This window comes from Gracilinanus agilis, chromosome 4 (genome assembly GCF_016433145.1).
Source record: "Gracilinanus agilis isolate LMUSP501 chromosome 4, AgileGrace, whole genome shotgun sequence".
Classification (NCBI taxonomy): Eukaryota; Metazoa; Chordata; class Mammalia; order Didelphimorphia; family Didelphidae; genus Gracilinanus; species Gracilinanus agilis.
In genome coordinates this window covers 173,270,451-173,297,999 of record NC_058133.1, presented here as the reverse complement: position 1 = coordinate 173,297,999, position 27,549 = coordinate 173,270,451, and the positions used below count along the sequence as shown (strand labels likewise).

General features: G+C 39.1%; 1 protein-coding gene and 1 long non-coding RNA gene across 3 annotated transcripts in view; one reads left to right on the top strand and one right to left on the bottom strand.

Annotated features, from left to right (window-relative positions):
- Nucleotides 1-20,754, bottom strand: part of C4H17orf64 (chromosome 4 C17orf64 homolog) — a 57,967-nt gene extending 37,213 nt beyond the window's left edge. The window contains exons 1-5 of the mRNA XM_044674517.1: nucleotides 20,704-20,754; nucleotides 14,389-14,490; nucleotides 13,811-13,986; nucleotides 12,713-12,812; nucleotides 11,303-11,501 (exon numbers count right to left, since the gene is read on the bottom strand). Of these exons, the coding sequence (XP_044530452.1) occupies nucleotides 11,303-11,501; nucleotides 12,713-12,812; nucleotides 13,811-13,986; nucleotides 14,389-14,490; nucleotides 20,704-20,754 (628 nt within the window). The remainder of the gene's footprint in view (nucleotides 1-11,302; nucleotides 11,502-12,712; nucleotides 12,813-13,810; nucleotides 13,987-14,388; nucleotides 14,491-20,703) is intronic.
- LOC123245569 lies at nucleotides 418-20,712 on the top strand. Of its 2 annotated transcripts, XR_006506115.1 has the most exons (5): nucleotides 418-477; nucleotides 2,871-3,049; nucleotides 8,815-8,892; nucleotides 18,681-18,777; nucleotides 20,453-20,712. It is a non-coding gene; the product is annotated as an uncharacterized LOC123245569 (long non-coding RNA). The 2 variants fall into 2 exon arrangements; XR_006506114.1 differs by lacking the exon at nucleotides 418-477 and having other exon boundaries at nucleotides 2,823-3,049; nucleotides 20,453-20,711.
- Nucleotides 20,755-27,549: the final 6,795 nt, after the last annotated feature.

Here is a 27,549-nt window from a genome sequence, read left to right as displayed (position 1 = left end):
TTTTTGGGTGGAAGGCACATGGAAGTGTGTACACACACACATAAACACACACACACACACATTGGGAATGGGAAAGTGGAAGCACAGAATCAGAGTTCCCCTGGGTTGAGCAATTTGGATACTATATCAAAAAGAATTATACACAATTCAGTTTTTCAGTTATAAAATAGCTTCAGATTTTGCACAGAGCTAGGCTTTCTTGGTTGTGACAGCAGATCACATATAGTTTCTGTATTTTCTTTCATTTCTTATATGACTATATGCCATCTCAGCCTCCCCACTTCTGTTTGCAGGGGAAAGAAGGACACACTGAAAGGAAATTGACAATGCCATGCCAGTGAACACTTGCTTTCAAGGGCTTTGTCCTTGGTTCTTCTGGACCTGGAGTTTTGCCAGAAAGCGAGAGAGGAGCTTTAAAGATGGTAGGGTATGCTGTAAAATTGATGACCAATGACATAGACCTCAGATGAATGGATGGTAAGGCTTCAGTGTAACCCCTGGCTTTGTGTGAATCAGACTGATAGGTCTGTTGCCACGGAAGGACCAGTAGGTTGGGTTGGCCTTTTGAAGATTAGTTCTAATTATGCAGAAGTGGCTCTAGGTGATTTGCTGCTTACTGATTCTGCTGTGGAAATCTGAGGATCACAGGACAGGAGAGAATAGACATAAAGATTTTAAAAAAGAAGGCAAGAGAGGCAGCTAGGTGGCCTAGTAGAGAATCATCCCTAGAGATGGGAGATCCCGAGTTCAAATCTGGCCTCAGACACTGCTTAGCTATGGGACCCTGGGCAAATCACTCAGCCCCAGTTGCCTAACCCTTACCATTCTTCTGCCTTGGAATTGACACTTAGTATCAGAAGGTAAGGGTTTGCTTTTTTGTTTTTTAAAGAAGGAAAGAAAAGCCAGGCAAATCCTCCAGTTTTCTAATCCAAGCATAGAGTCTTTGTCACTGGGAACCTGTAGCAAGACAAGGAACCAGATGATTAAGGTATCAACTCAATTTGTTTTTTTACTTTATCAAAAAGAAGTTATTCTTCTATCTTTCTTGCATAGTTGCCCAGATCTTATAACCTCAAACTTATCTTCTGTATGTCTTCTCCTCCAGAACCTCAAGGGGCCATAGGGTTTGCTATAGGGCTGTAATTAGTTGAGGGGCCTTGAGATTCTTAGTGGTATAGAATGTAGGCCAACAAAATTGGGGATGGTGTAAGGAAAAGGTCTTTAGATTAAGCATTTACTATCATCTATGTGTACTGTGGGTTCTCAAAGTGAAATGAGGCTGACCTCCTTAGAAAATGTTTTATTTGAAACTTCTAGGCAGTTAGGTGACACAGGGTATAGAGGATTGTATTTGGAATTAGAAAGATCTGGATTTGGTTCCTTCTTTAGACACACTACCTAGGTAACCCTAGACAAATCACTTTTATCTCATATGTAAAATGGAGAAAACACTTCTTATTAAGGTTTATTGTGGGGATCTAGTGAGATAACTTATGTAAAGTTCTTTGCCAGCCTTTTAGTGCTATGTAAATGCTTATTATTTTCAAGTTTGCTAGGTTTTTTCAGTACATACCAAAATCCCACATGCTTGGAACTCTATCATGAAAAACTTAGGTTTTTTAAATTTTCCATTTAGAGACATGAAACCTCTGAGCCAAAATAACAAACCAAGAAAGGGTGCTAGTATGTGTGAAAATTTATTCCCCAGCTTGAGACTCCACAGAGTTTTCTCCTTACCCCAATTCCTCCAGAAGTCTCTAAACAAATTTTACATTCCATTTTCAATCTTCAACCTGTTACATGTCATAAAACTTCAAAGCAGTGGTTCCCAACTTAGGACAATCCTGATATCTCTTGTTCTGAGATTTGACAATGATTCTAAGAGTCAGCTCACCTTTTCTACTTTGCCTTATGCCTTTCCTTCCCCAAGCCAGTGAACCCAAACTTTAAAATCCTAAATGGGACATGCTACATCCTCATACAAGTTTTATTTCTACCACAAATAAGTTGATGGAAGGTTGGCTGAGGATTAACAAATTCTCAAATAGAATCCTGTGACCCCTCCCTCCCCCAAGATAAACTTGATTGTTTAGAGGCCCAGGCTAAAGTACCTTTATTAAACCTAGACTTCTATAGGCTGGATGTGTTGGTATTTGTCTTTAACAGATCCAATAAAATTATTTTCCTTGAGAGAAACTTTTTTTCCTTTGGCTTGAGAAACTGCACTGGGCTCTGACACTACCCAAGACTAGTTAACTCAAGCTGAGGACAAGAAAAATGGGAGAAAAATGTGAACTCTAGATAACTTGGAAGTCTCTAGGTTACTTTGATTCAAGAGAAATATTTGGAAGGTATCTACATTGATTGCAAGTAGTACACCAAAGAAGAGATGTTTCCCCTTTTTCTAACTCCCAAAATGAGAGGTCATTATAAATGGGAAAGGCAGCTTGGATGAGTAATCTGTGCTTTTGCAGAGGAGAATATCCATTAGAATACCCATCTATGCTTGCTGTGTCTTCTGGGGAGGAGGCAGCAGTATTTTTTCATAAAACTATGAAGTTTAAGAGGCCCCCTCTGTGAATTCATTAATGAGTACTGTGCCTTGGATATAGTAGATATTAGTAAATGTTTGTGAAATTAAATAAGAGTGTATTCTCTTTGAACCAGACTTCTTTGCTAGGTTTAGACCCCAAAGAAGCCATCGATAAGGAAAAAAAGATCCCCTTACACTAGCACTTTTTTTTTATGATAGTTAAGAATTAGAAACAAAGTAGATATCCCATCAACTGGGGAATGGCTAAACAAATTGTGGTACATGAATGTTATAGAATATTCCTGTGCAGTAAGAAATGATATGTTATGTGTGATAGATACAGAGAAGTCTCCAAAGAGTTTTGAACTGATGCAGAGTAAAACAAGCAGAGCCAAGAAAGCAATACACAGTAACAACAACAATGTAAATGGAAAGAACAGTGACACACCAAGATATCAAAGTCAGTGTAACGGGACTTGAATGAAGAGATATGAGAAGACACTTCCAACCTGGGTGGTAGGTCCTCAGGTGTTACATGTTGCACATGTTTTGGGGCTTTTTCAGTATATTGATCAGTTGTGGTGACTTTTTTACCTCTCTAAAAATACTGTTATATACGATGAAAGGGTATACTATGATGATGTAATCAACAAAATATCAATAAAAAGTTATTTTTTAAAAATTAACTGAAAAGGGTACTCCCCCTTCTGCAATGGCTAGACCTGGGTGTTTATGCCCATAGTCAGCATACATAAAGTCATAATTTGATAGGCTCTAAGAAGGCCTATCAGTACAATGTAAACTCCTTGAGGGCATGAACATTTTTTTGTTTTTGTTTTGCTATCCCCAGCATCTAGCACAGTGCTTAGTAAATGCTTGTTGAATTGAAGGCCCCAACCTCGTGCCCTTTGCCCCGTAATCCTTTCTTCTAAATTTTAAATATTCTTTTATGTCATATTTTTTCCTGGGAGAAATAAGTTATTATACCTTATGGTCATTTCCATTTTTAGTGTAACTGAACTTATCAGATCCTTCCTAAGTGAAATGGGGTAAAATACGAGAGCATCAGGACATTAGTATAAGCATGGGAGGACAAATGCCAAAAAAGGGGAGCATAAGGCTGCAGGTACCCATGCTGCCTCTGGGTGGTGCCATTGCATTGCATGAACAAAGAGCTCTTCTCAACATCATGCCATGAAAATGGACCTGAGTTTGTTAGACCCTCATCCCTCTTCACCTGTTTGAGAAATCTTCCTCTAGGAAGTCTAGAGGAACTGTCCCTCTTCAGTTAAGAAGACCAGCTTGATAAAGGCCGGCAGTGACAGCCTTTTGTCTTCATTTGTCCATACTCTACACGCAATATCAATGCTACAGGTAATTGAAAGCTTGTCTTTATAAACCCTACATCAGCATAATTGAATCCAACTGGTACTTATTGACCCAGGAGAGACTGAGAGAAAGGGGAGAGAGGTACATAAAAGATTTGAAACCCTAGCATGAACAGCCTGGAAAGAGTACTAAAAGACCTTTCCACATTCAACACTTTTGAAACTTTTTTTCTAAGCTAAATTTAATCTCATTTGACAGTAAATATTAGGGTATGATTTTCCCTGTTTCCTTACTGAGGAATGATAGCACAGCTTTCACCTCCCCTGTCCACTTCCCCACAACCAACTTCTCTTTTTCTCAGTCTGTGACTGAACAGATTGGTTAGACTAAGGATGAATTTCTTTAGTATGTTTATTTCCCTCCCTATCTGCTACTAATTGCCACCCCCAATGATCTGTGAATAAAGATAATTTTGTCTTCTCTCCCTCCCTCATATCTGTCCCCACCCCCTTTTTTCCCCCAAGCCCAAAAGCCTTGATAGAGAGAGGAACACTCTGGGGTAGAGGGGGTTGCAGGTGTTGAAGGAAGCAGAGTGATTTCAGGACAATGGGGACGCTCTCACTGTCCTGGGTGGGTTCTCCTATGGGTGGCTCTCAGGAGTTCTGAGGGCTTCCTTCATTCTCTTTCTCTTCAGTTTTGGTTTGTGGGAAAGTTTCTTTATAGAGTCTGAAAAAATAAAAAGGTAATAAAAAAGGTCTTGTCAGTATGGAATCCAAGCCCACAGAGCAAGGGGTGAGGAATAAAGGAACTGTTGGCTATCATAACTTACTTTTCCAAAGGTACTTTGCATTTGTTCTTTTAATTTAATTTTTTCAGGGAACAAAATATTTTCCCCTCATCTACCCCCACTGAAAATTGGAAACAAGATTCTTGTAATAAATATGCAAGTCAAGTAAAATACACAAGTACATTGGTTATGTCCAAAAAAAAATGACAGTCTTCACACTCAGTCCATCCATCATTGCTCCACTAGACTCATGACTGGTCATTTTGTTGATTAGACTTCTTAAGTCAAAGTGCTTTGCATTTGCTGCCTCTCCCCTCTCCTTCAAAACAACTCCATTTTACAGATAAGGAAACAAGGCAGAGACTTTATTTACCAAGATCACACATGTAGTTAATGATATAATAAGCAACAGAACTCAAGCCCAGACAAGGGCCGTTTCCCACCATTGTGGCGAAAATTTATCGCACCAATACAAAAACTCCAAGCTAAATAGGTTTATTGAGAGGAGGCCAAACTCCCAATAAAGCCTGGTCAAGGTCAGAACCAGAAACTCTGAGTCATAAGAGATAGCCTTTTTTATGCCAAGAAATCTGATGACACAGTGACAGAAAACTACAATCACAATTAAAATAGAATGGATGCAAAATCTTTCACATGGGCAATTCTTAAATAATGACACAAGTACTGATTAAGCTAGAAAGTATGAAAAAATCACTATAGGTGGTAACTTATATCTTATTATAACTGACCTTTCCAAGGCCTCTGCAATAAATGATTGGGAGCTGATTGTTTTTCTGTTGACAGTTATTATACCAGGAGTCAGCAGTTGGGTGTCTATCCAACTATCTTGTTATACAAAAAAGAGGGGTATGGTAGGCTAAGTGGAAACTCTTGGGTTATAGGCTTAAGGTCAAGATGTAAACAAGAGTTGATACCACCCTAAATTGTATTTTTAAGCTAATATCTATAATTTTTATAAAGCAAATTATATTATTTGACTATTAACTCAAAACTAATGATTGTGTTATAAAAATAGAGGCTAATACTATTATAATCATAAAAAGGGGTAGGAGTTTTCACGCTCACACCATGTCTTCTGCTGGTCTTCCAGGCACTACAAGATCAGCTCGTTTCCTTCATTTCAAGGACACAACTTCCAGAATAACTATCAAACCTCATTACCTCAGTAATCATAAGAAAACACTACTATCCAATGGCTATTTTAACCAAGTAGAAAAAAGCAGGATGATGAAATCGAAAGAACACAAAAAGTTTTATTAGAGAAACTAAGTGATGAAGGGTATCTTCTCCTGGATCTTAGTTCTGCTGCTTAATACCAGTTCGTGTTCTATTGACTCCATTTTAACATCTGTAAAATGAGAGTGTTGGAGAACAGCCAAAATGGCCACTCTTTCCCTTCCGCAACTTCTCCACAAATATCTAGAAAGCACTCCAAGTTCTGAATGGGAAATTTAAGTTAAAAAGTGAGCTGTATTTCCAGCTCAAGTTGAAATAGAAAGTCAGAAGTTTGTAGAAACTGGGGCCTAGACCTAGTCAGGAATGAAAAACCTTGAACATTCCAGCACCAGGTTTGAAGGGAGCTCCTGTCCATGAAAGTATATCCAAGCAAGGGAAGGTGCCAGACCTGGCAAAGAGGGGCCTGACCTTATACGAGGACCAAGAAGAGATGCCAACTAGTGGTTCTATTGCACTCTACCCAGTGCTGTGTCACATATCCAGGGAAGACAGAGAAGAGGAACTGAAAGAAGGGATGATGGTATAGTCCAAGGAGCAGTTGTGGGAACCAAGTTATATACTGAACAAAGAGCAGACTTAGAAACCAATAGCTGTGCAATTCTGTCCCTGACTCTAGCCCAAACAAAGTCTAAAGTCAAGAAGTAGGGCTGAAAGAATTGGTAGATAAGAACAACAAAATCCAACTATATCATGGTAACAGATATACTCAAGACAGAAACCCAGAAGAATGAATTAAAAACACAAGGGTGCAGCTAGATGATTCAGTGGCCTGAGAGCCAAGTCTAGAGATGGAAGGTCCTAGGTTCAAATCTGGACCCAGACACTCCCTAGCCTTATGACCCTGGGCAAGTCACTTAACCCCCATTGCCTGGCCCTTACCACTCATTTACCTTGGAACCAATATACAGTATTGATTCTAAAACAGAAGGTAAGGGTTTAAAAAAACACCATATACAAGGAAAGCTTTAAAGAAAAACACAATGTGGATACAAGTTTAACTAGGATCCTGAGAAGAGATAGAGTTTCATTTTTTTAAGAGCCAAAAATGATTTTATAAATGAAATGAAAGTGTCACAGAAAACAATTAGAAAAGATAAGAATTAGGGAAGAAAGAAGAAATATAAGTGACGATTCCTTGAAAATCAGAATGGTGCCAAATAGTTACAAATTATAGTTAATGAATGGGACCCAAGAAATATTAAAATAAAGCCAAAATGCTGGAAAAAATACAAAGTGCAAGAAAACATATCAAAAACCACTGGCATGCTATATACTCCAAGGAGATCAAAGATAAAAGGCCCATATGTTAAAAAAATTATAGCAACTCTGGTGGTAAAGAATTGGACACTGAGTGGATATCTATCAACTGGGGAGTGGCTAAACATTGTCTGGTATATGACTGCCATAAAATACTATTTTTCTATAAGAAATGATGAAGGAGATGATTTTAGAAAAGCCCAAGAAGGTGAACAGAACCAAAAGTACAATCTACATAGTAACATCACTATTTTAAGGGAAATTAACTATAAAAAGACTTAGTACAAAGTAAAAGTACTTAGTAAAAGAATCAGTACAATGACCCCACAACCATACTTGAAAGGGCTTATGATATAAAATGCTATCTATACCACAAGATAGCAACCTAATAGACCCAGATTACAGATTGAAGAATATTTTTTCCTTTGTTTTTCTTCCTCTTTTTTTTTTTTTGGAACATGGCTAATGCAGAAATATATTTTGCAGGGGGCAGTTACATGGCACAATGGCTTGAGACCCAGGCCTAGAGTCAGGAGGACCTAGGTTCAAATCTGGCCTCGGACACTGGGCAAATCACTTAATCTCATTTGCTTAGCCTTTGCCCTTCTGTCTTAAGTTGTTACTAAGACAGAAAGTAACAGTTAAAAAAAATTTTTTTAAAGAAATGTTTTGCATGACTATAGATGTATAATAATCTTATTTGTTGCTTTCTCAATGAGCAGAGGAGGGGTAGAATGAGACAGTGTAGAAATTAAATTAAAATTTAAAATAACTGACCTCAAAAATAGATCAAGGAGAGGTTACTTAAGACTTTTGGAAAACCATGACCAAGAAAAGAACTTAGACATCTTATTTTAAGAAAACTACCTTAGAACCAGAGAGCAAAATGAAAAATTTTAACTCCCTAGAATTTTATAGCCAAAATTCTCACCATCTAGGCCAGAGAAAAATTGCTGAAAACTATCAAAAAAAAAAAAAAAGAAAAAGAAAAAGAATTCAACTACTGAGGAATGCTAGTCAGGATCACATAAATTTCAGTAGCCACCACAATGAAGAAGTAGAGAACTTGGGATACAATGTTCTAGAGGGCAAAAAGAGCTAGTCTTACAAAAAAAAAAACTTGTCTAGCAAAGCTGAATATAATCCTACAGGGGGAAAAATGAATCTTTAAGGGAAATAGAGTTCTTTCAAGCATTCCTAATGAAAAGAACTCTAAAATACAAATGCAAGAGTCAAGAGAAACATTAAAAAGGTAAATATGAGTGAATAATCCCAAGGAAATAAATGAAAATAGCCTTTTATAGTCTAATGTAGGACATGATACCTACATCCCTTAGCTCTCTGTCATTGTCAGGTACCAAAGTGAGAGTCTAATGAGATAGAGGGCCTCTGGTGGTTTTGGTTTTTTAAATCTATGTTTCAGTGATCTTAGAATAAAGGAAAGGGTGTGGTTGAAGGAATACACACTATAGCTGAAGAGAGAAAAGGTGAAGGAAATTATCTCACATAATTTACACAGACAAATCAAAGACCATACAAATAAAGAGGAAGGGGTTGGGGAAGAATCTGACCCTTGCACCTCACTTTAATCTGAACTAGTCAAGGAAATGCACATATATCATTGAGTACAAAAATATATTTCACTCAACAGGGAAAGAAGAGTGAAGAGAGAGAAGAGAGTGAAAACTAACCTTGGAGAGTGCATCACAAAATGGGAAAAAAAAAAGGGGTAAGAACTTTTCATTGGGCTTTGGACACAAAAAAGAGAAAAGCAGCAGGGGAGCAGAAGCATACTGAATCAAACCTAGTCTTCTTCATAAGTACACTCCTGTCTTCTCACCTTTTTCTTCATAAAAAGAGAACAGGAAACTGATCAACATAATGATTATCCACAATTTCAGAGGATTCATGATGAAATATACTGCATACCTCTTGACAGAGAGAGGTCAAGCACACAGACTGAGACAGTTTCTTGGACAAGACCAATGCAATGATGAATTAGAAAGATCTGACTTCAATTCTGACCACAGACCTTTGGCTATGTGACTGGGCAAGCTTCTGAACTTCTGTCTGTTTTAGTTTCTTCATTTGTAAAATGGGAATCATAATAATAGCACCTCTTCCCCAGAGTTCTTGTGAAGATAAAATGAGAACTTTTGTTAAGCACACAAACCCTAAAGTGCTATATACATGCTAGTTATAATTATTATTATGCCTATTTGTCACAAAAGTTTTATTTTTCCATGGGGGAGATTGGAGGGAGAGAAGTTTTTGTTTTGTATTGTTTTGTTTTTATCAATTAGAAAATAAACATTTTTAAAAATTGTAGCTTGAAAGCAACTAAAACAGTTATGGAAGTTACCAAAAAATCTTTGAAGCATTTTTTTGCTATGTCTCCTTTCCAAAATATATACAGGGGCAGCTAGGTAGTACAGTGATTAGAGTTCCAGGCCTAGAGTGAGGAGAACCTAGATTCAAATGTGACCTCAGACACTTCCTAGCTGTGTGACCCTGGCCAAGTCACTTAACCCTGATTGCCTAATCTTTGAAGTGTTTCTCTCTTAGAACGGATACTAAGACAGAAGGTAAGGTTTAAAAAAAACCTCAAGATACATGACTAAAAGTAATTAAAAAATATAAAAATAAAGAGTCATTCCCCAATAGATAAATGGTAAAAGGTTATAAACTGGTTATGTTCAAAGGAATAAATTCAAATTAGTAGTAGCCATATTAAAATAATACTCCAAATCACTAATAATTGGAGTAATGAAAATTAAAGCAATCATGAGCTCACATTTCTGCTTCTAAGATTGCCAATGCTGTTTAAAAAAAACCCAAAGTGACACATGTTAGGGGGACTTGCAGAACAAGCCCAATAATGAACTCTGACAGAAATGCAAAAAGGTTCAGCAATTCTGGAATGCAGTTTGAAACTATGCTCCCAAAATTACTAAACTGTGCATACCCTTTAACATAGTGTAACCACTAAAGACTATACCCTAGAACAATCAAAGAAAGAAGAAAAGTAGCCAACACTGACTGCATTGTGTTATCTAGGGCAAATATCTCAGGACTTTACCTTCCTCCTCTTATAAAATAGGGGATTGGGCTCCTCTCTCATCCTCAGTATCCTATAATTTTGTATCTTTCTTTATGGTTTCTCTTACTGCCTAGAGTGGTTGTCTGTACATATAGATGCTCAATATTACAAACTGCACTGATTTCTCCCCTCAACTCCCACATTCCTGTTTGGCTCAGATTTGTGCTTTCAACAGAGATGTCCTGTGAGCTGAGACTAATGGGGGGTGGGGAGTGGGGGAAGGGAGAGAGGCTCTTGTCAGTAGATCTAATGGAATTTGAGATGAAAAAGGGTTTTCTTAAGACCCTGGGCTGTCGGCCCTTCAGAACATCATGCCCTTTCTCAAGTTCCCTACTTATTCTCTAGCCAAGAGTTACTAAGAATAGAAATGACTATACCTCATCAACCCTCATGAGGAAGGAAGATGTAATTTTAGACTTTTAAAGCAAGATGACTTGGGTTTGAGTCATGACTTATACACTTATGTGACCCTGGAGCAATCACTTGGTAACTCTGAGCCTCAGATGTTGTCCTCTACAAAACAGGAATAATAAAAAATAAAACAGGAAACAAGATTTGTAAAGCTCTTAACAAATATTAAAACACTATATAAATGGCAGTTACTATTATTATGATGATGCTCCTAAGGTCTCACTCAATCCTAGGTTGAATAGAAGGGTTAGTATTATTGCCTCCCACTTCCACAGCTTAGGGCTGGTTCCTTCACTGGAGTAAAATTCATCTTGTAATTCTACTGCCTCATTATTCCCTTTTGAAAGGGATTTGGGAAGTCGTTTAGGGTAACCTCCCCTTCTTTTCAGGAATCCCATCTAGAGCATCCAGAGTTCATCTGAATACTTCCTCTGGAACCCGAACTCTTATTCATCAGAGGTTTCGCATTATACCTAATCCCTCATTTCTTGCTTCTTTTTGGTCCCTGGGGAGAAACTACATCTGGTACTGCCCTCCAGCTGCTTGGATATACTGTCTTGATTTTGAGTAGCTAGTACTGCAGCCAGTTCTCCTGGGAATTTCCCTCCTAGACCCATGCCAGCATTACCTCTCTTGGCCTGGCCCCCATGTTTCTGCTCCCCAGAAAGAGAGGCTTCTGGGCCATGGCCTTGCATCTTGTTGAACTTTTCCTTTGTGCAGGTGGAGTCCCGGTGGAGACCCCAAGCATTGTAGAGCTCAGGCAGGCTGTTGCTTTGCTCGGTAGGGGGGACGATCGTCTCTGAGGTCTCCAAGGGCCGGAATGCCACCTGTAAACAATATGGGATGCAAGGGAGCTCATGCATCAGGGAAAGCACAAGGGGCCACCAAATCCTTAGTCTCTCCCACCCCATCCTCCAAGAATAAACTATTGGGGGGAGGGGGAAAAGAGTGGCTTAATGCTGACCATTAGGATCTTTAAAAGGCCAGACCTTATTCTCACCCTTTCTGCTCTTTCCTCTGAAAAAAAGAAAATCCAATTCACAACACAGCTTCCTTTGGCCTTTTAAAAATCTGGCTGAAAGCCAATATAAGAGAGAGAGAGAGAGAGAGAGAGAGAGAGAGAGAGTGTGTGTGTGTGTGTGTGTGTGTGTGTGTGTGTGTGTACATATATGTATATAGTTTTTTTTTTAAACCCTTGTACTTCGGTGTATTGTCTTATAGATGGAAGATTGGTAAGGGTGGGCAATGGGGGTCAAGTGATTTGCCCAGGGTCACACAGCTGGGAAGTGGCTGAGGCCGGGTTTGAACCTAGGACCTTCCTGTCTGCCTGACTCTTACTCCACTGAGCTACCCAGCTGCCCCCTATGTATATAGTTTTATATATAGTTATCTATAGTTTAATGTATTTGTGGTTATATATTGTTTATATAGTTATGTTTATTTATAAGATTATATATGTGCATATACATATGTTTTATATAGGTATGTGTGTATAAATGAACCCTGAGCAAATCACTTAACCTTGTTTGTCTCAGTTTCCTCATCTGTAAAATGAACTTGAAAAGGAAATGACAAACCACTCTAATATCTTTGCCAAAAAAAACCTTAAATGGGGTCACAGAGTCAGACACAACTGAAATGACTGAACAACAATATAGACATAGACATAGATTTAGATATAGATTTATACATCTTTTGAACTCTGGCCTCCAGGCTGAGATCTTTCCACCTTTGGATTCTGACTACTTTTTGAAGGGAGAGCTAGATTTGGAAGGGAGATAGCTTTCCCAGCCAGACCTGTGACTGGTATTCACTTGGACAGAGAAAGTCCCAGGACTCAGCCCTTAGTAGCCATGTTCCCTCTTCCCTGGATGTCCTCATGGAGAAGAAACAAGAGAAGGGTGTTCTGGAAACCTCTCTCATATTCCTGCCAAGGATCTCTAGTTTCTCCCATGAAAAAAGTCAAATTGAGAAGAACACTACCCATATCTCCCTGGGGAACCTGTGGGGAGAGGCTGGGGGAAGAGATCTTCTTTACCAAGAATTTGGCATTCTGGTCACTCTTGCTGTACTTGTACAGTCGGCGCAGTAGTTTGGCATCCAGCTCTGAGAAGAGGGAGATGAAACGCCAGAGCATCCTAGGGAGAAGAGACAGGAAGACAGCAACACCCTGAGTGCTGCTAAAAGCTGGGTCAAAAGGAAAGCAATCTCCTTCATTGGGGAGACAGAATGATCTAGGGTGGATTGCCTAGTCCTAGATCACATAAATAAGCTTGAATTATTTGGGAGGACTTGGAGGATAGGTGGAAAGTGGGAGAGGTGGCAATTTAAGGATACCTTGTTTGCTGAACAAGTCAAGAACTTCCACCACCACCCCTGCCCTTTCTTTGAATAACTTAATAAGATGTTACTCTTTAAGATGTTAGATTTCAAGTTCCTTAAGGACAGGGGCTGTCTTTTTATTCAATTTATATCTCTGGTACTTAGCACAGTACCTGCAACATAGTAGGCACTTCATGTTGATTAGATATGATAAAATATGACTCGAGGATGGAGTTCTGAGTTCAGGAATGCATGTAGCATTCTGTGTGGTCAACAAATGTTGGATACTAGTTATGATCATACTGGGAGTAGTGCTGCCCTAAAAGTGCACTCCTTACTATTTCCCCTGGTCCTTAAACACCCTCAAAACTCCTCATTGGGCAAAGAGAAAAAGATGCTGAATGTTTTTTCCTATTTTCCTTCAAGATTCAGCTCATGTGTCACCTTTTACCTAAAACTTTTCCCCATCTCCCCAAATGCTAGTATCTTCCATCCCCAAACTATCTTGGATTCATTTTACACATATGTTTATATATTATATGTTTTACCCTATTAGGACATAAGTTCTGTGAGGGCAGATACTGTTCCACTTTTATACTTAGTAGCATATCTGGCACATAATAGTCATTTAATGAATACTTGTTGGTTGAATTTGTAGGAGTGGTCCAGAGACCTGCTTGATAAAAATAGTCTTCTCTCTCTAATCTTTCCCTCTACTCCCCTTCTCTCTCTCCCTCTATCACTCTCTCCCTCCCAATGATCCTATGAAAGAGGGAACTCATTGGTGAGACGTTTGAAGAGAGAGGTGCCATACTTCCTCCAATGTTTGATTTCCCAGGCTCGGCAGTAATGCTGCAAGAAGGTGTTGATGTGGTCCCCGAGAACCATCAGGCTCCTCTTCATATACTTGAGTTTCTTCTTTTGGGGTAGATCCCGGGGCAAGTGCAACTTTCGAAGAAACTTCTTTAAAGGTCTCAAGTATTCTTTACACTAAGAGGAGAAAATGGACATGGTTAGAAAAAGCCAGGGGTTTATTTTCCCTCTGGTCATGGAGCAACCAGAACAAAGGAAAAAGAGCCCAGACTATTAAGAGGAATCTGTCTCTTAGGCTAGAGGCCAGTCTTCCCCCTGCTCTTTTCCTTCCCCAGGTCCCAATTCTCCATCTTTGAGATCAAATAGCCTTTAACTCCCAGTGCTCTAAGGCAGGGGAAGTGAAGACTGATTCCTGACTCTATGCAATCTCACGTTTCCAAGAGTCTGCCTCTGTACCATGGCACATATGAAATTCCACTCATAGGTAAGAGCTACGATGCCCCCTGCAGATGTGAGATCTGCCAACATTTTCTAAAGAGTCAAAGAAATGAGATAAAATTTTGCAAATTCCTCACTCACAATTTTGAAGGTGTCCTGTCCTAGGCCCTCTGCATGGCGGATGAGTGAGTCTCCAGCTGGGATGGTGCTGGAGCTTCTCTCCAGACAGGGTGCCTCTGTCACCTGCAGGACACAGGCCTGGGGTAGGGTCGAGGGCCTAGTCCCTGTTTCTAGTCAGGGGGTTGGGATTGAGCAGGGTTGTAGCTGAAGCCAACCCAGCAGTCTGGCCTGAGCCACTATTTACCAAAGCTCCAACACGACACTTTTCCTTCCTCCCCAGTTTTCTCAAACTAATACTAACAGAGAATGTCCCATATTAAATATTCTGCCCATAAAAAGAACTGACTTAGAAAGTAGAGACACTGGGACATGGGTGTCTAATAAGCAATTCATCAGGCAAATGTGTCTTGCCTAACCCCAGGTGAAGCCTGCTTAAGATTTTCAGCAAAAACGTTTAATTTTTAAGTGAGTATCCAAGAACTGTCAAGGCTGACAGGACCCCACCAGTTGCTTCCAATTGTTGCTGGGGAATTGAATGCAACCATGATAGCAGAGTCAATTCAATTCGTAATTCTTCCTGAAGTTGAATGTAAATAATGAAATAAGTATATCCATATAGCATTGGGAGTCTGTCACACCAAGCATTTGTTAAACACCTGCTATGTGCCAGATGCTGTGCTAAGAACTGGGGATACACAGAGAGGCAAAAAATTGAGTTATTGTGGGGTTCACAGTCTAAAGGGGGAGACAACATGCAAACAACTATATTAAACAAGATACATCCAAGATAAAATTCAAAATAATCTCAAAGAGGAGGGACTAGCGTTAAGGGTTTGGAAAGGCCTCTTGTAGAAGGTAAGATTTTAGCTGAGATTCAAAGGAAGCCAGGGAAGCCAGAAATGATAGGCTAGGAGAGAAAGCATTAGAGTAGCATGGAGGACAGCAAGTGAAAATGCCTAGAGTTGGGAGATGGAGTGTCTTGTGCAAGGGACAGCAAAGAGGCCAATGTCACTGGATTACAGAATGAATGGAAAAGCATAAGACATCATAAAATTGGCAGTCTGGAAAAAGTCAGGAGGGCTTTAAAGACCAGAGGATTTTATATTTGAATGGAGAAATAACATTTATTGAATAGGGAGATGATGGTCAGACACACACTTTTTAGGAAGATCCATTTGACAGCTGAATGGAAGCTAGACTGGGTCAGAGACTTCAGGCAAGGTAACTAATCAGAAGTCTATTGAAAGTATAAGGGCAGTTAGGTAACATAATAGAAAGAGAGAGGAGCTAGGTTCAAATGTGACCTCAGACTCTTCTTAGCTTGTGTGGCCCTGGGTAAGTCACTTAACCCCCGGTTGCCTTGCCTTTGCCACTGTTCTGTTTTAAAGTTAATGCTTTAAGACTTTAAAGTATTTTTTTTTTAACTTTAAGAGAGAAGGTAAGAGTTTAAAAAGAAAATCCAGGTGTGAAGTGATGAGAGCCTGCACCACAGAAGTAGCAGAGAAAAGGGGGCATTTATGATGTATTACAAAGGTAGAATTGACAAGACTTGATAAGTCAATTGGATGTGAGGGGAGAATGGCAGAGAACAAGGAGTGGAAGATGATGACACCTCAGTTGTGAGCCAAGGTGACTGTATGATAACAGTAATTACCTTCACAGTAATAGAGAAGAGAGGAGAAGACTTCTTGAGGGGATGGAGAAGATAATGAGTTCTGTTTTAAGATATCTATGAGATATCCCACTTATTTGGGCAAGAACTCACTATTTGACAAAAACTATTGGGAAAAGCTAGCAATTGGTCTGGCAGAAACTAGCCATAGGCCATTTCACACCATACATCAAGGCAAGCTCCAAATGGGTAAATGGTTCATAAAATAAATGGGAACATCATAAACAAATTAGAGGAACATGGAAAAAATCACCAAATTTATGGATAAGGAAAAAATTAATGACAAAGCAAGAGATAAGAGAGACCTACAAAGGAAAAATGGATAATTCCGATTACACAAAACTTAAGATTCTTGCACAAAGAAGACAAACATAGATAAAAGAGAAGTAAGAAATTAGGGAAAGAATCTTTGCAGCATGCTTTTTAAAATAGAAGTTTAATTTCTAGTTCCTGTGATTCAAATATATAAGAATAAGAGCCATTCCCTATTTTGACACATGGTCAAAGGATACAATAGACAATTTTTCAAGGAAGAAATCATATCTATCAATAGCCATATGAAAAATACTCTAAATGACCAATAATTAGGATGCAAATTCTGAGTGGCAATTAGGTGGCTCAATTGATAGAGCCAGGCCTGAAGATGGGAAGCTCTGGGTTCAGATCTGGTTTCAGATACTTCCTATCTTGGGCAAGTCATTTAACCCCAATTGCCTACCCTAGACCATATCACTCTTCTGCCTTTGAATGAATATGTAGTATTAATTCTAAGACAGAGGATAAGGACACCAACCACCACCACAACAATTCTGAGGTACCTCTTCATACTCATAGATTGACAAAGTTGAAAAAGAGGAAAATGTCAAATGCTACAGGGGCTGTGGCAAAAAAAAAAAAAAAAAAAAAAAAGGCACATTAATGCATTATTAGTAGAGTTCTGATCTGTTCCAGCCATTCTGGAAAGCAATTTGGAAGCATACTCAAAAGGCTATTAAACTCTGACCCAAGCTATTCTCTCTTTCCCAAAGAGATCATAGGAAAAGGATCTATACATGCAAAAGTACTTTTAGCAAATCTTTTCCTGGTGGCAAAGAATTGCAAACTGAAGGGAGGGGTGACCAGCAATTGGAAAATGACTCAGCAAGTTATAGTATATAAATATGATGAAATATCGTGTTGTAACAAATGATAAAGGGGATAATTTCAGAAAAATCCAGGAAGACTTGAATTAACTGATGCAAAATGAAGTGAGCAGAACCAGGAGAAAAGTTTATATAATAAGTACAATATTGTGAAGACAAACAACTTTAAAAAGACTTAGAAACTCCAATCAATACAATAGCCAAATATTGTTCCAAAAGACTCATGATGAAACATAGTTGCCCTATTCCAGAGAGAGAGGTGATAGATTCAGAATGCCTACTGAAGCCTATTGTTTTGGACATGACTAATAAGGAAATTTTAGTCTCACTACATATTTTTAACAGATTTTGTTTTTCTTATTTTCTCAATAAATGAGCAAAGGGGATATGGTATGGAAGGAAGAGAACTGAAAGTTAAAAAAAAATTTTTTTTTAACCCTTACCTTCCATTATAGAATCAATATTGTGTATTGGTTCCAAGGCAGAAGCTCTCAATCACTGAGCCACCTAGCTGTCTCAAAAAAAAAAAAATTAATTTGACTAAGATGTCTGTGGGCTATCTATTTTAAGGTGTCCAATAGACAGAGATTCAAGTTCAGAGGCTTGAGGTTAGGGCTAGGTGATAAGTAGATCTGAAAATCATTAGTGTAGAGAGAGATGATAAATGAATTCACAGGGGCCGATGAAATCACTAAGTCAAAGAGCATATAAGAAGAATGTTAGCTTTTCAAGTCTGGCCTCATATACTTCCTGTGTGACCCTGAATAAGTCACTTAAGCCCAATTGCCTAGCTTTTAATGCCCTTTTATCTTGGAATCAATATGGAATGGATTCTAAGGCTGAAGGAAAGGGGGTTAGGTTTTGTTGTTTTTTAAAAGAGAGATTGAGGAGCAGTTAGATAGGTAAGAGGAGAATCAGGGTAGAGCAGTTCACAAAAGCTTAGAGAGAAGAGAGAAGAATGACAGTATCAAAGACTTCAGAGAAGTTAAGAAGGACAATGCCTGAGAAAAGGCTATTAATCTGAAAATTAAGAGAGTATATAAAGAGAATTGATCTAGTTGAATGATGAGGTTGAAAACTAGCCTGTAGAGAGTTCATAAGAGAATGGAGAATGAGAGGAAAGGAAGTAGAGGCACTGATTGTAGAGAGCTGTCTCAAAGAATTTAACCACAAAAGGGTGAAGACACATGGTACAATAGCTAATGAGGACAGACAGACCAAATGAGTGATTTTTGAGGTTGGGGAAGGCATGGGCCCATTTATAGGTAGCAGGGAAATAGCCAATAAGCAAAAGAGGCTGAAGTTAAGTGAGTGGGGATTATAGAAGGGGCAGTTTACAGAAATTAGATGGAATTGGATCCCTGGTGCATGTAAAAGAGTTTGCTTTGGCAAAGAGAAGGGCCACTTCATGTGAGATTGAACAGAAGGCATCTGGGTGATGTGAGATGAGGAGGGGAGAAAAGGGAGCTCTCAGTAAATGGCCTCAATTTTTTTTTCAGGGAAATATGAGACAAGGTTCACAGCTGAGAGAGTAGAGGAAGAGGGAGCCACTGGGAAGTCCGAAGAAAGATGAAAAGATTTGGAAAAGCCTCTGTGGTGAGTAGGATAGTTTTTATACCTCTCAGGGAGGTATAAAAGAATTACATTGCCACAGAGAAGCCCCAGTTGCGATTATAACAAATTTGAAGTAGATAGCTTAGTTCAGTAGCACATGAGTAGGAACAAAGGCAGCCAGTAGTGGAAGTGATCCAGGGACTGGAAAGCTAAAGACAGTATAGAATTGAATTGGTTCACCAAGGAGTTCAGATGAAATCAATGCAGGAATGATGACCTAGGGAAAAACTCCATAAATAAGGGATTAGAGGGCCTAATGAAGATCAAGAGCAGGGTTTGGGGTTGCAAAGCAGAGGGATAGTTGGAGTGACAATAGATTGTGATCAGGTAAGAGAATTTCAAAATTCAGAATTCATGAGCCTGGAATTGACAGGTTTTGAAGGCTTCTTTAGTAGAATACTATTGGTGCCTTTGTCTAGCCAACTACTCGCATAACTTTCTGGCCTGAAATACCTTCTCCCCACTGTCCAAGGCCCAGTTCAAGTTCTGTTCCCTCCAAGCCTTCCCCAACAATCCTCCAGCCCACAAGGATCTCTTCTTTCTCTGCACTCAGATCCTTCCCCAATCCACTCATTGTACTCCTTGAAATTTGTTTAGCCCTAGAGCATCATGTCTGGAAGCCTAGATTTAGAGTCAGGAAGACCTAGGTTCAAATCCTCTCTTTGATTAGATTACTAGCTATGTGATGAAGCTAAGTGCTTCACAAGTGTGAGTTATTGTTCAGTTTAACAAATGTTTCTCCACTATATTCAAGTTATTATGCAATCAACGTTACTGCTGCTGCTGCTTGCCTCCCTCCCTAGGCTGTCACTGTGAGGGCAGGGATTCTGTCTCATACCTCTTCCTGTCTGGTCCAGTGCCTTGCATAGTGTAAACCAGACCTCTTATTAGGGAACCTCCCTCCACCAACACTGGTCTACACCTATTTTGCAATTTATATACTCTTAGAGAGTTGCCCAGGACCCTGAGACATTAAGCAACTTGCCCAGAATCACATAACCAGAAAGTATGGATCAGAGGCTAGCCTTGAATCCAGGTCTTCCTGACTCCCAGTCTGCTTCTCTATTCATTACTCTGTGATGCCTCTCACTCTGCCTTGTCTCTGGGCAGGGCAAAATAAACATGAAGATGCTGTTAGAGATGATGAAGGATGCAAATCAATTAAGAGCTGCACATAAGTGTCTTTTCCAGAAGATCCATTCAGCATGCAGAAAAAGGATCTCTGAAAAGTGAGAAGCAAGAGGCTATATAATAGTAGGCACATGGAACTGAGGTACCACTGAATTGATTCATTTACACAAATTAGAGTTAGGCATAAACAACTTTTCAGGGTAATATATGAAAGATAAGAGTAACTCACAGTTATAGGTCTTTAAGCAAAGTACTTTGCATATTATATCATTTGATTTTCACAACAATCTCAAAAAATAGGTGCTATGATTAACCCCATTTTACAGAGGAGGAATCTGAGCCTGGGAGAGATTAAGTGATTCGTTTAAAATTATATACCTGGTAAGTTTCTGAGGGAGGATTTGAATGCAGGGCTTCCTGATTATAGATCCAGTAATCCACTAAACTGCTTCACAAAGATGAGGTAAATGCACTTGTAAAGGAATCAATGAACCTTCAGATCTTCTGTTTCTCCCTTCTATTTCAGCCATTACTCCTGACATTGGCAATGTAAGACACCTGACCAAAGCATCTCTAAGCAAACAGTAAGATGGGACCCCAGCTACCTCGACTATAATCCAAAGCCAGGTTATCATTTTCTAGGTCTCTAATCACTTCCTTTCCCTTCCTAGCTTCTTCCTCCCACTTCTTCCTTGAATCTTCTGCTAGCTCCCTTGCTTCCTCACCGTCACTCTCCTCCTTTAGGGTCACCTGCCCCCCCCAAATGCCCCACTTCACCTTCTCTAGCGCCTTGTCCCCTTCGCCCCCTAGCCCATCCGAGGTCTCCATCTCAGCAGCTGGGCTGGTGGGCTCCTGGAAGGAGACACACACCACCCCCCACCCCCGACTTCCGATCCTCCTCTGTGACCTGAGTCCCTCCTGGAGTGTGGAGGTTGACTCCAGAACTCACAAGGAAACCATGGCAACTGCCAAAACAGAGTACCCTCTCCATAGCTAAGGATGCCTGGCCAGGTCTTAATGTCATTTGTAAAGGCACACAGCTGTGTATGACCCAGGGAGAACACTGCCCATGTACGTACGTAATCTCATTAAGTGTCCCAGACCCTTCTAGGGGGCCAAGCTAGCTCAGGCGGCAGATGCCTGTTAATATATACACACATATATACATATATACACACATATATTCTTAAAAACTGATGGGAATTTTAGTTTGAACATATAATTATCATGGTTACATACAAATACCAAAAAAAATTTATTCATTTCTGTGTCCAGAGTACTATTGTCTTATTCAATCGTGTCTAACTCTTTGTGACCCCACTTGGGGTTTTCTTGGTAGATATTGTATTGGTTTGCCATTTCTTTTTCCAGCTCATTTTTTTCAGATGAGGAAACTGAGGCAAACAGGATTAAGTGAATGCCACAGGGTTATATGGCTAGTAGATGTCTGAGGCTAGATTTGAACTCAGTTCTTCCTGACTCTAGGCCCATCACTCTATCCACTGCACTAATATTGCTCTAGCACTATCATAGGCACTGAGAAAAATGCAAAGTTTAAATAAGACATATCTCTATCCTCGAGGAAGTTACAGCCTAGTAAGAGGATAAGACACCAATATAGAACAGAAAGAGCTGGAATTTGAACTTTTCTCAGTAGGTAATAAGGAATCATTGAAGGGTGACATGACCAGATCATTGCTTAATGAAGATAAATCACTGTCAGGTAATCTGAAAGGATGGAGAGAAGAGAAACAAGACATCCTGATAAATGACTATTGTGCACAATGGGTGTGCTAGAGTTACAAAACAAGGGCTCTGGGAAATTTGAGAGGGAAAATTATTTTTTATTGTTGGGATTAGAGAAGATGGTATGGAAGAGCTATCATTTGATTCCACAAAAAGGGAGACGAGAACTCTAGGCACAGAAAAGAACATGAACAAACTCATGGAGTATGAGGTGGTAAAAGAGCAAGGCAGGAATAGAAGTGAGAATGGCCCAAATTATCTGCCATAAAAAGTGGATAGAGGGGATTAATAGGAAATAAGAAGGGGAAAAGTGGATAAACTAGATAAAATGATACAAAATTGTAGAAGGTCTCAATTGTTATGTTAAGGAATTTGAAGTCTACTTAGTAGTGATGGGAAATTACTGAAGGATGGCATGACCAGATCATTGCTTAATGAAGATAAATCACTGACAGGTAACCTGAAAAGAGAGACAGGACATCCTGGTAAATGACTATTGTAATAAATAGTTCCAGTGAATTGTAACAAGGATTTCTGTTAGGATGATAGCCCTGCAAATAGAGAGGAGAGGATGAGCTAAAGAAGTGTTGCACTGGTATAATGATTAAGTTAAAGGGAGAAGGAAAAGTCAGAAGACAACCTCAAAGGGATTAAGTGCCATTGACTGAAATGGTGAAGTCTTGGGAAAAAAATATACTTAATTTTGACCAATGTTGAGTTTGAGGATGTGGAAAGGCAATCATTCAGGTAGATAGATATGTCCTGTAGACAGACAGAGAAGCTTGTCTAGGCTCAGAAATGAAGATACAGATTAAGAGACTTTTTTGCTAAGAACAAGTAGTTGGAAGATGAGTTGTGAACTCAATAGTTGAGACAGAATCTTGTGGAACATGAACATTAAGAGAGTTTGAAGGGGCAGCTAGATGGCTCAGTAGATAGAATGCCATTCCTGGAGACTGGAGGACCTGGGTTCAAATCTGACCTCAGATACTTCCTAGCTATGTGACCCTGGGAAAGTCACTTAACTCCAATTTCCTAGCCCTTACTGCTCTTCCATCTTGGAACTGATACTTGTATTGATTCTAAGACAAAGGGTAAGGGTTTAAAAAAAAAAGAAAGTATGAAGAGGTTGGAACTGTTAAATGCCCACTTTTGTTCAGCAGCACATGGTAGAAGCAAAGGCAACAGATGGTGAGAATGATGCAAGACTGAAGGGTAAGATAGATGATTGGGGAGGAGGGGCAGGGTGGCAAGGGACCCATGAAAAGAGGATAGAGTATAATTAAGTGGATTCATCAAGGGGTCCTTCTACCTTGAAGACCTGAGAGAAGGAAAAGATAAGAGTGTAGATGAAAACCAAGAGCCTAGGAGGTCTCTGAGAATATCTAGTTGAATGGGAGATTGCTGATACAGCCAAAAGCTGAAGTGGGATCAATTTTTTTAACTGTCACTGGATTTAAGAGTTAATAAGATTTAAGAGTTAATAAGAGTTCATGAGCAATTTTGGAGAGAACAGTTTTAAGTCAATGGTGTTAGTGGAAGCCAAATTGCAAAGGATTGAGAGGAAAGAGACAATAATGAAGAAATTGTGGCACTGGATGAAAGTAACCTGTTTAGGTTTAATGGTAAAGAGTATGAGAGAGAAAGAGGTGGCTAGATGTGGTGGAAAAGGTAAAGATTATCAAAACAATCCAAAGGTGGAGAATAGGGATGATGTTGGGGAACACAAGGGACTCTAAAGCAGCAGTTAAGTGAAATATTAAACTGACAGAAAATGGGAGTCCAGACTGGTTAAGTAGGAAAGTTAAGTCAGGCTGAAGAACATGAATTAGGAGGATTTGAGAAAAGGAATAGCCATAAGGATGAAGATGATCTCTTCACGTGAAGGACAGAGTGAAAGTGGTAGAAGGATAGGAGATTGTAGGTAGGGGGAATTGAACATTATCAGTCTTGGAGAGGGAATACAATGAGATAGTGAAGTCTAATTTCCTCAAGACTGTGCATCCTCCCAGCAACCTAGGTACCCAATCTGAGTCACCGTGACTTCTTCTTTATCTCTCATCCCACATATATCCAACCAATATTGATTTTGCCTTACTGCCTTCACATACATCCCCTTCTCTGGATTCACACAGTCGCCACACTAACTTGTGCCTTCATCATCTGTCTGCTAGACTATTGCAAGAATCTACTAATTGGTCTTCCTGCTTCAAATCCCTCCCTTCTCCAATCCAACCTCCACATTGTTTGCAAGGAGATATTCACAAAGCACAGTTTTGACTATGTCATTTATTGTCTTGATGAGGAAGCTCCCTATCACTTCCAGGATCAAATGCAAACTGGTTAGTATCGAAAGCCATTAACAGCTTGGCTCCAATCCATCTCATTATATATTTCTCTCAGGTCTTCTAAAGCTCTTCTCAAACATTACCTCTTACGTGAGGCCTTTTCCAATCCCCAGACTGCTAATGCTGCCTCCAAATATTTACCTCATATTTATTTTGCACATATTTTCTATTGTATATTTTTCTACTTACATGTGTACATCTTGTATGTCCAGTAGAAAAAAGTTCCTTGAAGACAGAGGCTATTTCATTTTTGTCTGTATGTATCCAGACATAGTACCTGACACAAAGTCACCTAATAAATGCTTGCTTAGTGATTAAAGATTTAACTATGCAAGTATTTAGGTGGTGTGATAGTAAAGGAAATAATCTGAGTTGAGGAGGTTGAGTTGCTAGAAGAGTCAAAAAGATGAATTTTGAAGAATTCAGGTATGATAGCATATAATAGGATAGAGAAAAAGACCATGAACCAACATGTCCTTGGTTCTTAATAATGTCATTTAGAAATTGGGAAAGAAACTATAAATGCCAGCAACAAGAATGATAGTAGAGGGAGAAAGAGTGACATAAATGGATTTCATGAACCTCAAAAGAGGAAAAGAACTAATAATCAGGGAGAAATAATCTTGAGGTGACAGTAGGTATATGCCCAGACATTCCTCCTGGCTTCAAGAATGGTTTGCCTAATATGAAGGGTGTTGTAAAAATTCTCCAGTCCTTGGGAGAGGCAAGTTTTCATAAAATGAGAAGGTAGAAGGAATGCTGATTAAAGTACTCAAGGATATAAGGAGAATTTATGAATGAGAAATAGAACTGGGGTTTCATTGGGCTTACAGGAATGGGCTAAGAGGTGATAGGAACCAGCTGATTGGAGGATAGGGGAGGTCATTCGTGATGGGTAAGCACATGCTACTTGCTGCTAAAGTGGTGAGAGACTGATTCAGTTAAGGGGCTGCGTTCATCAAGGAGATTCCTTGCCTCAATGGAGAACTGACTGAATTTTTCTTAGAGTTCCAAATGGAATGTAGAATGTTATCATTTTGATATTTAATTTCCCTAGATTTCTTCCTTTTGGTATCCTTGATTTTTTATGGAAAAAATTAGATTTTCAGATTCTTCTCACTTTGGAGTCATTATTTATGTACATGTCAGTTCCCTCCTGCTTCAATTAGATTGGGAGTTTCCTGAGGGCAGGATCTCAGTCATAATCTAATCTATTTTTGTGGGTCCAGCTGAAGTGGATGCTTGGTAAAATGCTAATTGAATTGAATGTCCTAATGGGGCTGTCAACTCTTTCGGTCTTTTTTTTTTTTAAACCTTTACTTTGCATCTTAAAATCAATATAGTGTATTGGTTCCAAGGTAGAAGATTAGTAAGGGCTAGATAATTGGGGTTAAGTGATTTGTACAGGGTTACATAGCTAAGACGTATCTGGAGTCAGATTTGAATCCAAGATCTCTCTTCTCTAGGCCTGGCTCTCTTCCACAGAGCCACCTTGCTATTCCCTGGGATGGGATGGATGGGGCAGCTAGGAAGCACAATGGATAGAGCACCAGGCCTGGAGTCAGGAGGACTTAAGTTCAAATATAACCTAGATACTTCCTAGCTATGGACCCTGGGCAAGACACTTAACCCCAATTACCTAGCCGCTCTTGCTCTTCTGCCTTAGAATTGATATTTAGAGTTGATTCTAAGACAGAAGGTAAGTTTTTTTTGTTTATTTGTTTTTTTAATGAAGGGTGGTAGGTTTGAGGGGAAAGATAATGAGTTCTTTTAAATTTGAGACTTTCTGTTGTTATCCAATAGGTACTTGGCAATATAGACTCTGGAACTCAGGAGAAAGAGGAAAACTAGGACCGAATATTGACATCTATGAGTCACTCATATATACACCTAGTCAATATATAGATTGTTTTGTTGATTTTGCTTTCTTCACTCTATATCACTTTATAGACATCTTCTTATGTTTTCCTGATTACCTTGAGTAGTCTTAAGTATATGTGTATGTATGTATGCATATGTATATATGCACATATATAGATATAATATACATAAATACATGTATATGTTTATATATAATATACATATGTATACATTACATGTATAATGTATAATTAGTATAAGGGCAGTCAGGTGGCTTGATGAATAGATCTCCAGGCCTAGAATTAGGAAGACTCATCTTCCTGAGTTTAAATCCAGCCTCAAGGGGCAGCTGGGTAGCTCAGTGGATTGAGAGCCAGGCCTAGAGACGGGAGGTCCTAGGTTCAAATCTGGCCTCAGACACTTCCCAGCTGTGTGACCTTGGGCAAGTCACTTGACCCCCATTGCCTACCCTTACCACTCTTCCACCAAGGAACTAATACACAGAAGTTAAGGGTTTAAAAATAAAAATAAAATGTAATAAATCCAGCCTCAAACGCTTCCTAGCTATCTCCTGGGCACTCACTTAACCTTGTTTGCCTCAGTTTCTTCATCTCTAAAATGAGTTGGAGAAGGACATTGCAAATCTCTTCAGTGTCTTTGACAAGAAAACCCTAAATAGAGTCACAAAGAGGTAGATATGAAAAGACTGAATAACAATAATACATACATATATACCTGTGTATGTATATATTTATTTGCATATACATATATGCTTAACTTTTGTTTATATCTTTATTTTAATATCACATTCATTTCTAATACCTCCCCATCTGACTCAGAGAACCATCATTTATAACAAAGAATAAAAAGAGAGCCTAAAACTAACCAATACCTCAAATAAGTTCAATAGCATAAGCAGAGATGATTTCAGAAAAAGCTGGGAAAATCTTCATGAACTGATGCAGAGTGAAATAAGCATCTCTGGGAGAACATTATACACAGTAACAACAATATTACACAATGATCAGCTGTGAAAACTGGGTTGCTCTCAGCAATGCACTGATATGGGACAGTCCTGAAAGTCTTATGACAGAGAACATTATCCACTTACAGAGAAAGAACTGTTGGAGTTGGATGGATGTGGATCCAAGCAGATTATCTTTTACATCCGTGTATTTATGGTTTTATTCTGAGGTTTTGGTTATGTATGAGTTTGCTCTTACAACAATGACCAACATGGAAGTGTGTTTTGCATGACAATAAAAATTAAAAAATAATATACATAAAATAAAGCCCTTTAAAACCAGGGGGGAAAATAGCACAAGCAATTTGCCACATCTTTAATCTTTCCTCCCATAGGAGGAGGAAAAGGACATTCTTCTATCTCTCCTTTTAAATGAAAAAAATTTGCATATTAATGATCATTTATTTTTCTTCTTCTTCCCAGCTCTCCCTACCCCATTTAAAAGAAAAGAAGAAAAACAAAACCCCAAAGGCCACATCCAAAACTGTATGTCTTATTCTGCATTTCCAATCTCTCTTCTGTGACAGAAGGTAGAGGTCCTGCTTTATCCTCTGGAGTCTTGGTTGCTCATCGCATTGATTAGAGCTCTGAAGCTGTCTTTCTCTACCAAGTTGTTATTATTGTAGAAGTTCTTGTCCTGATTCT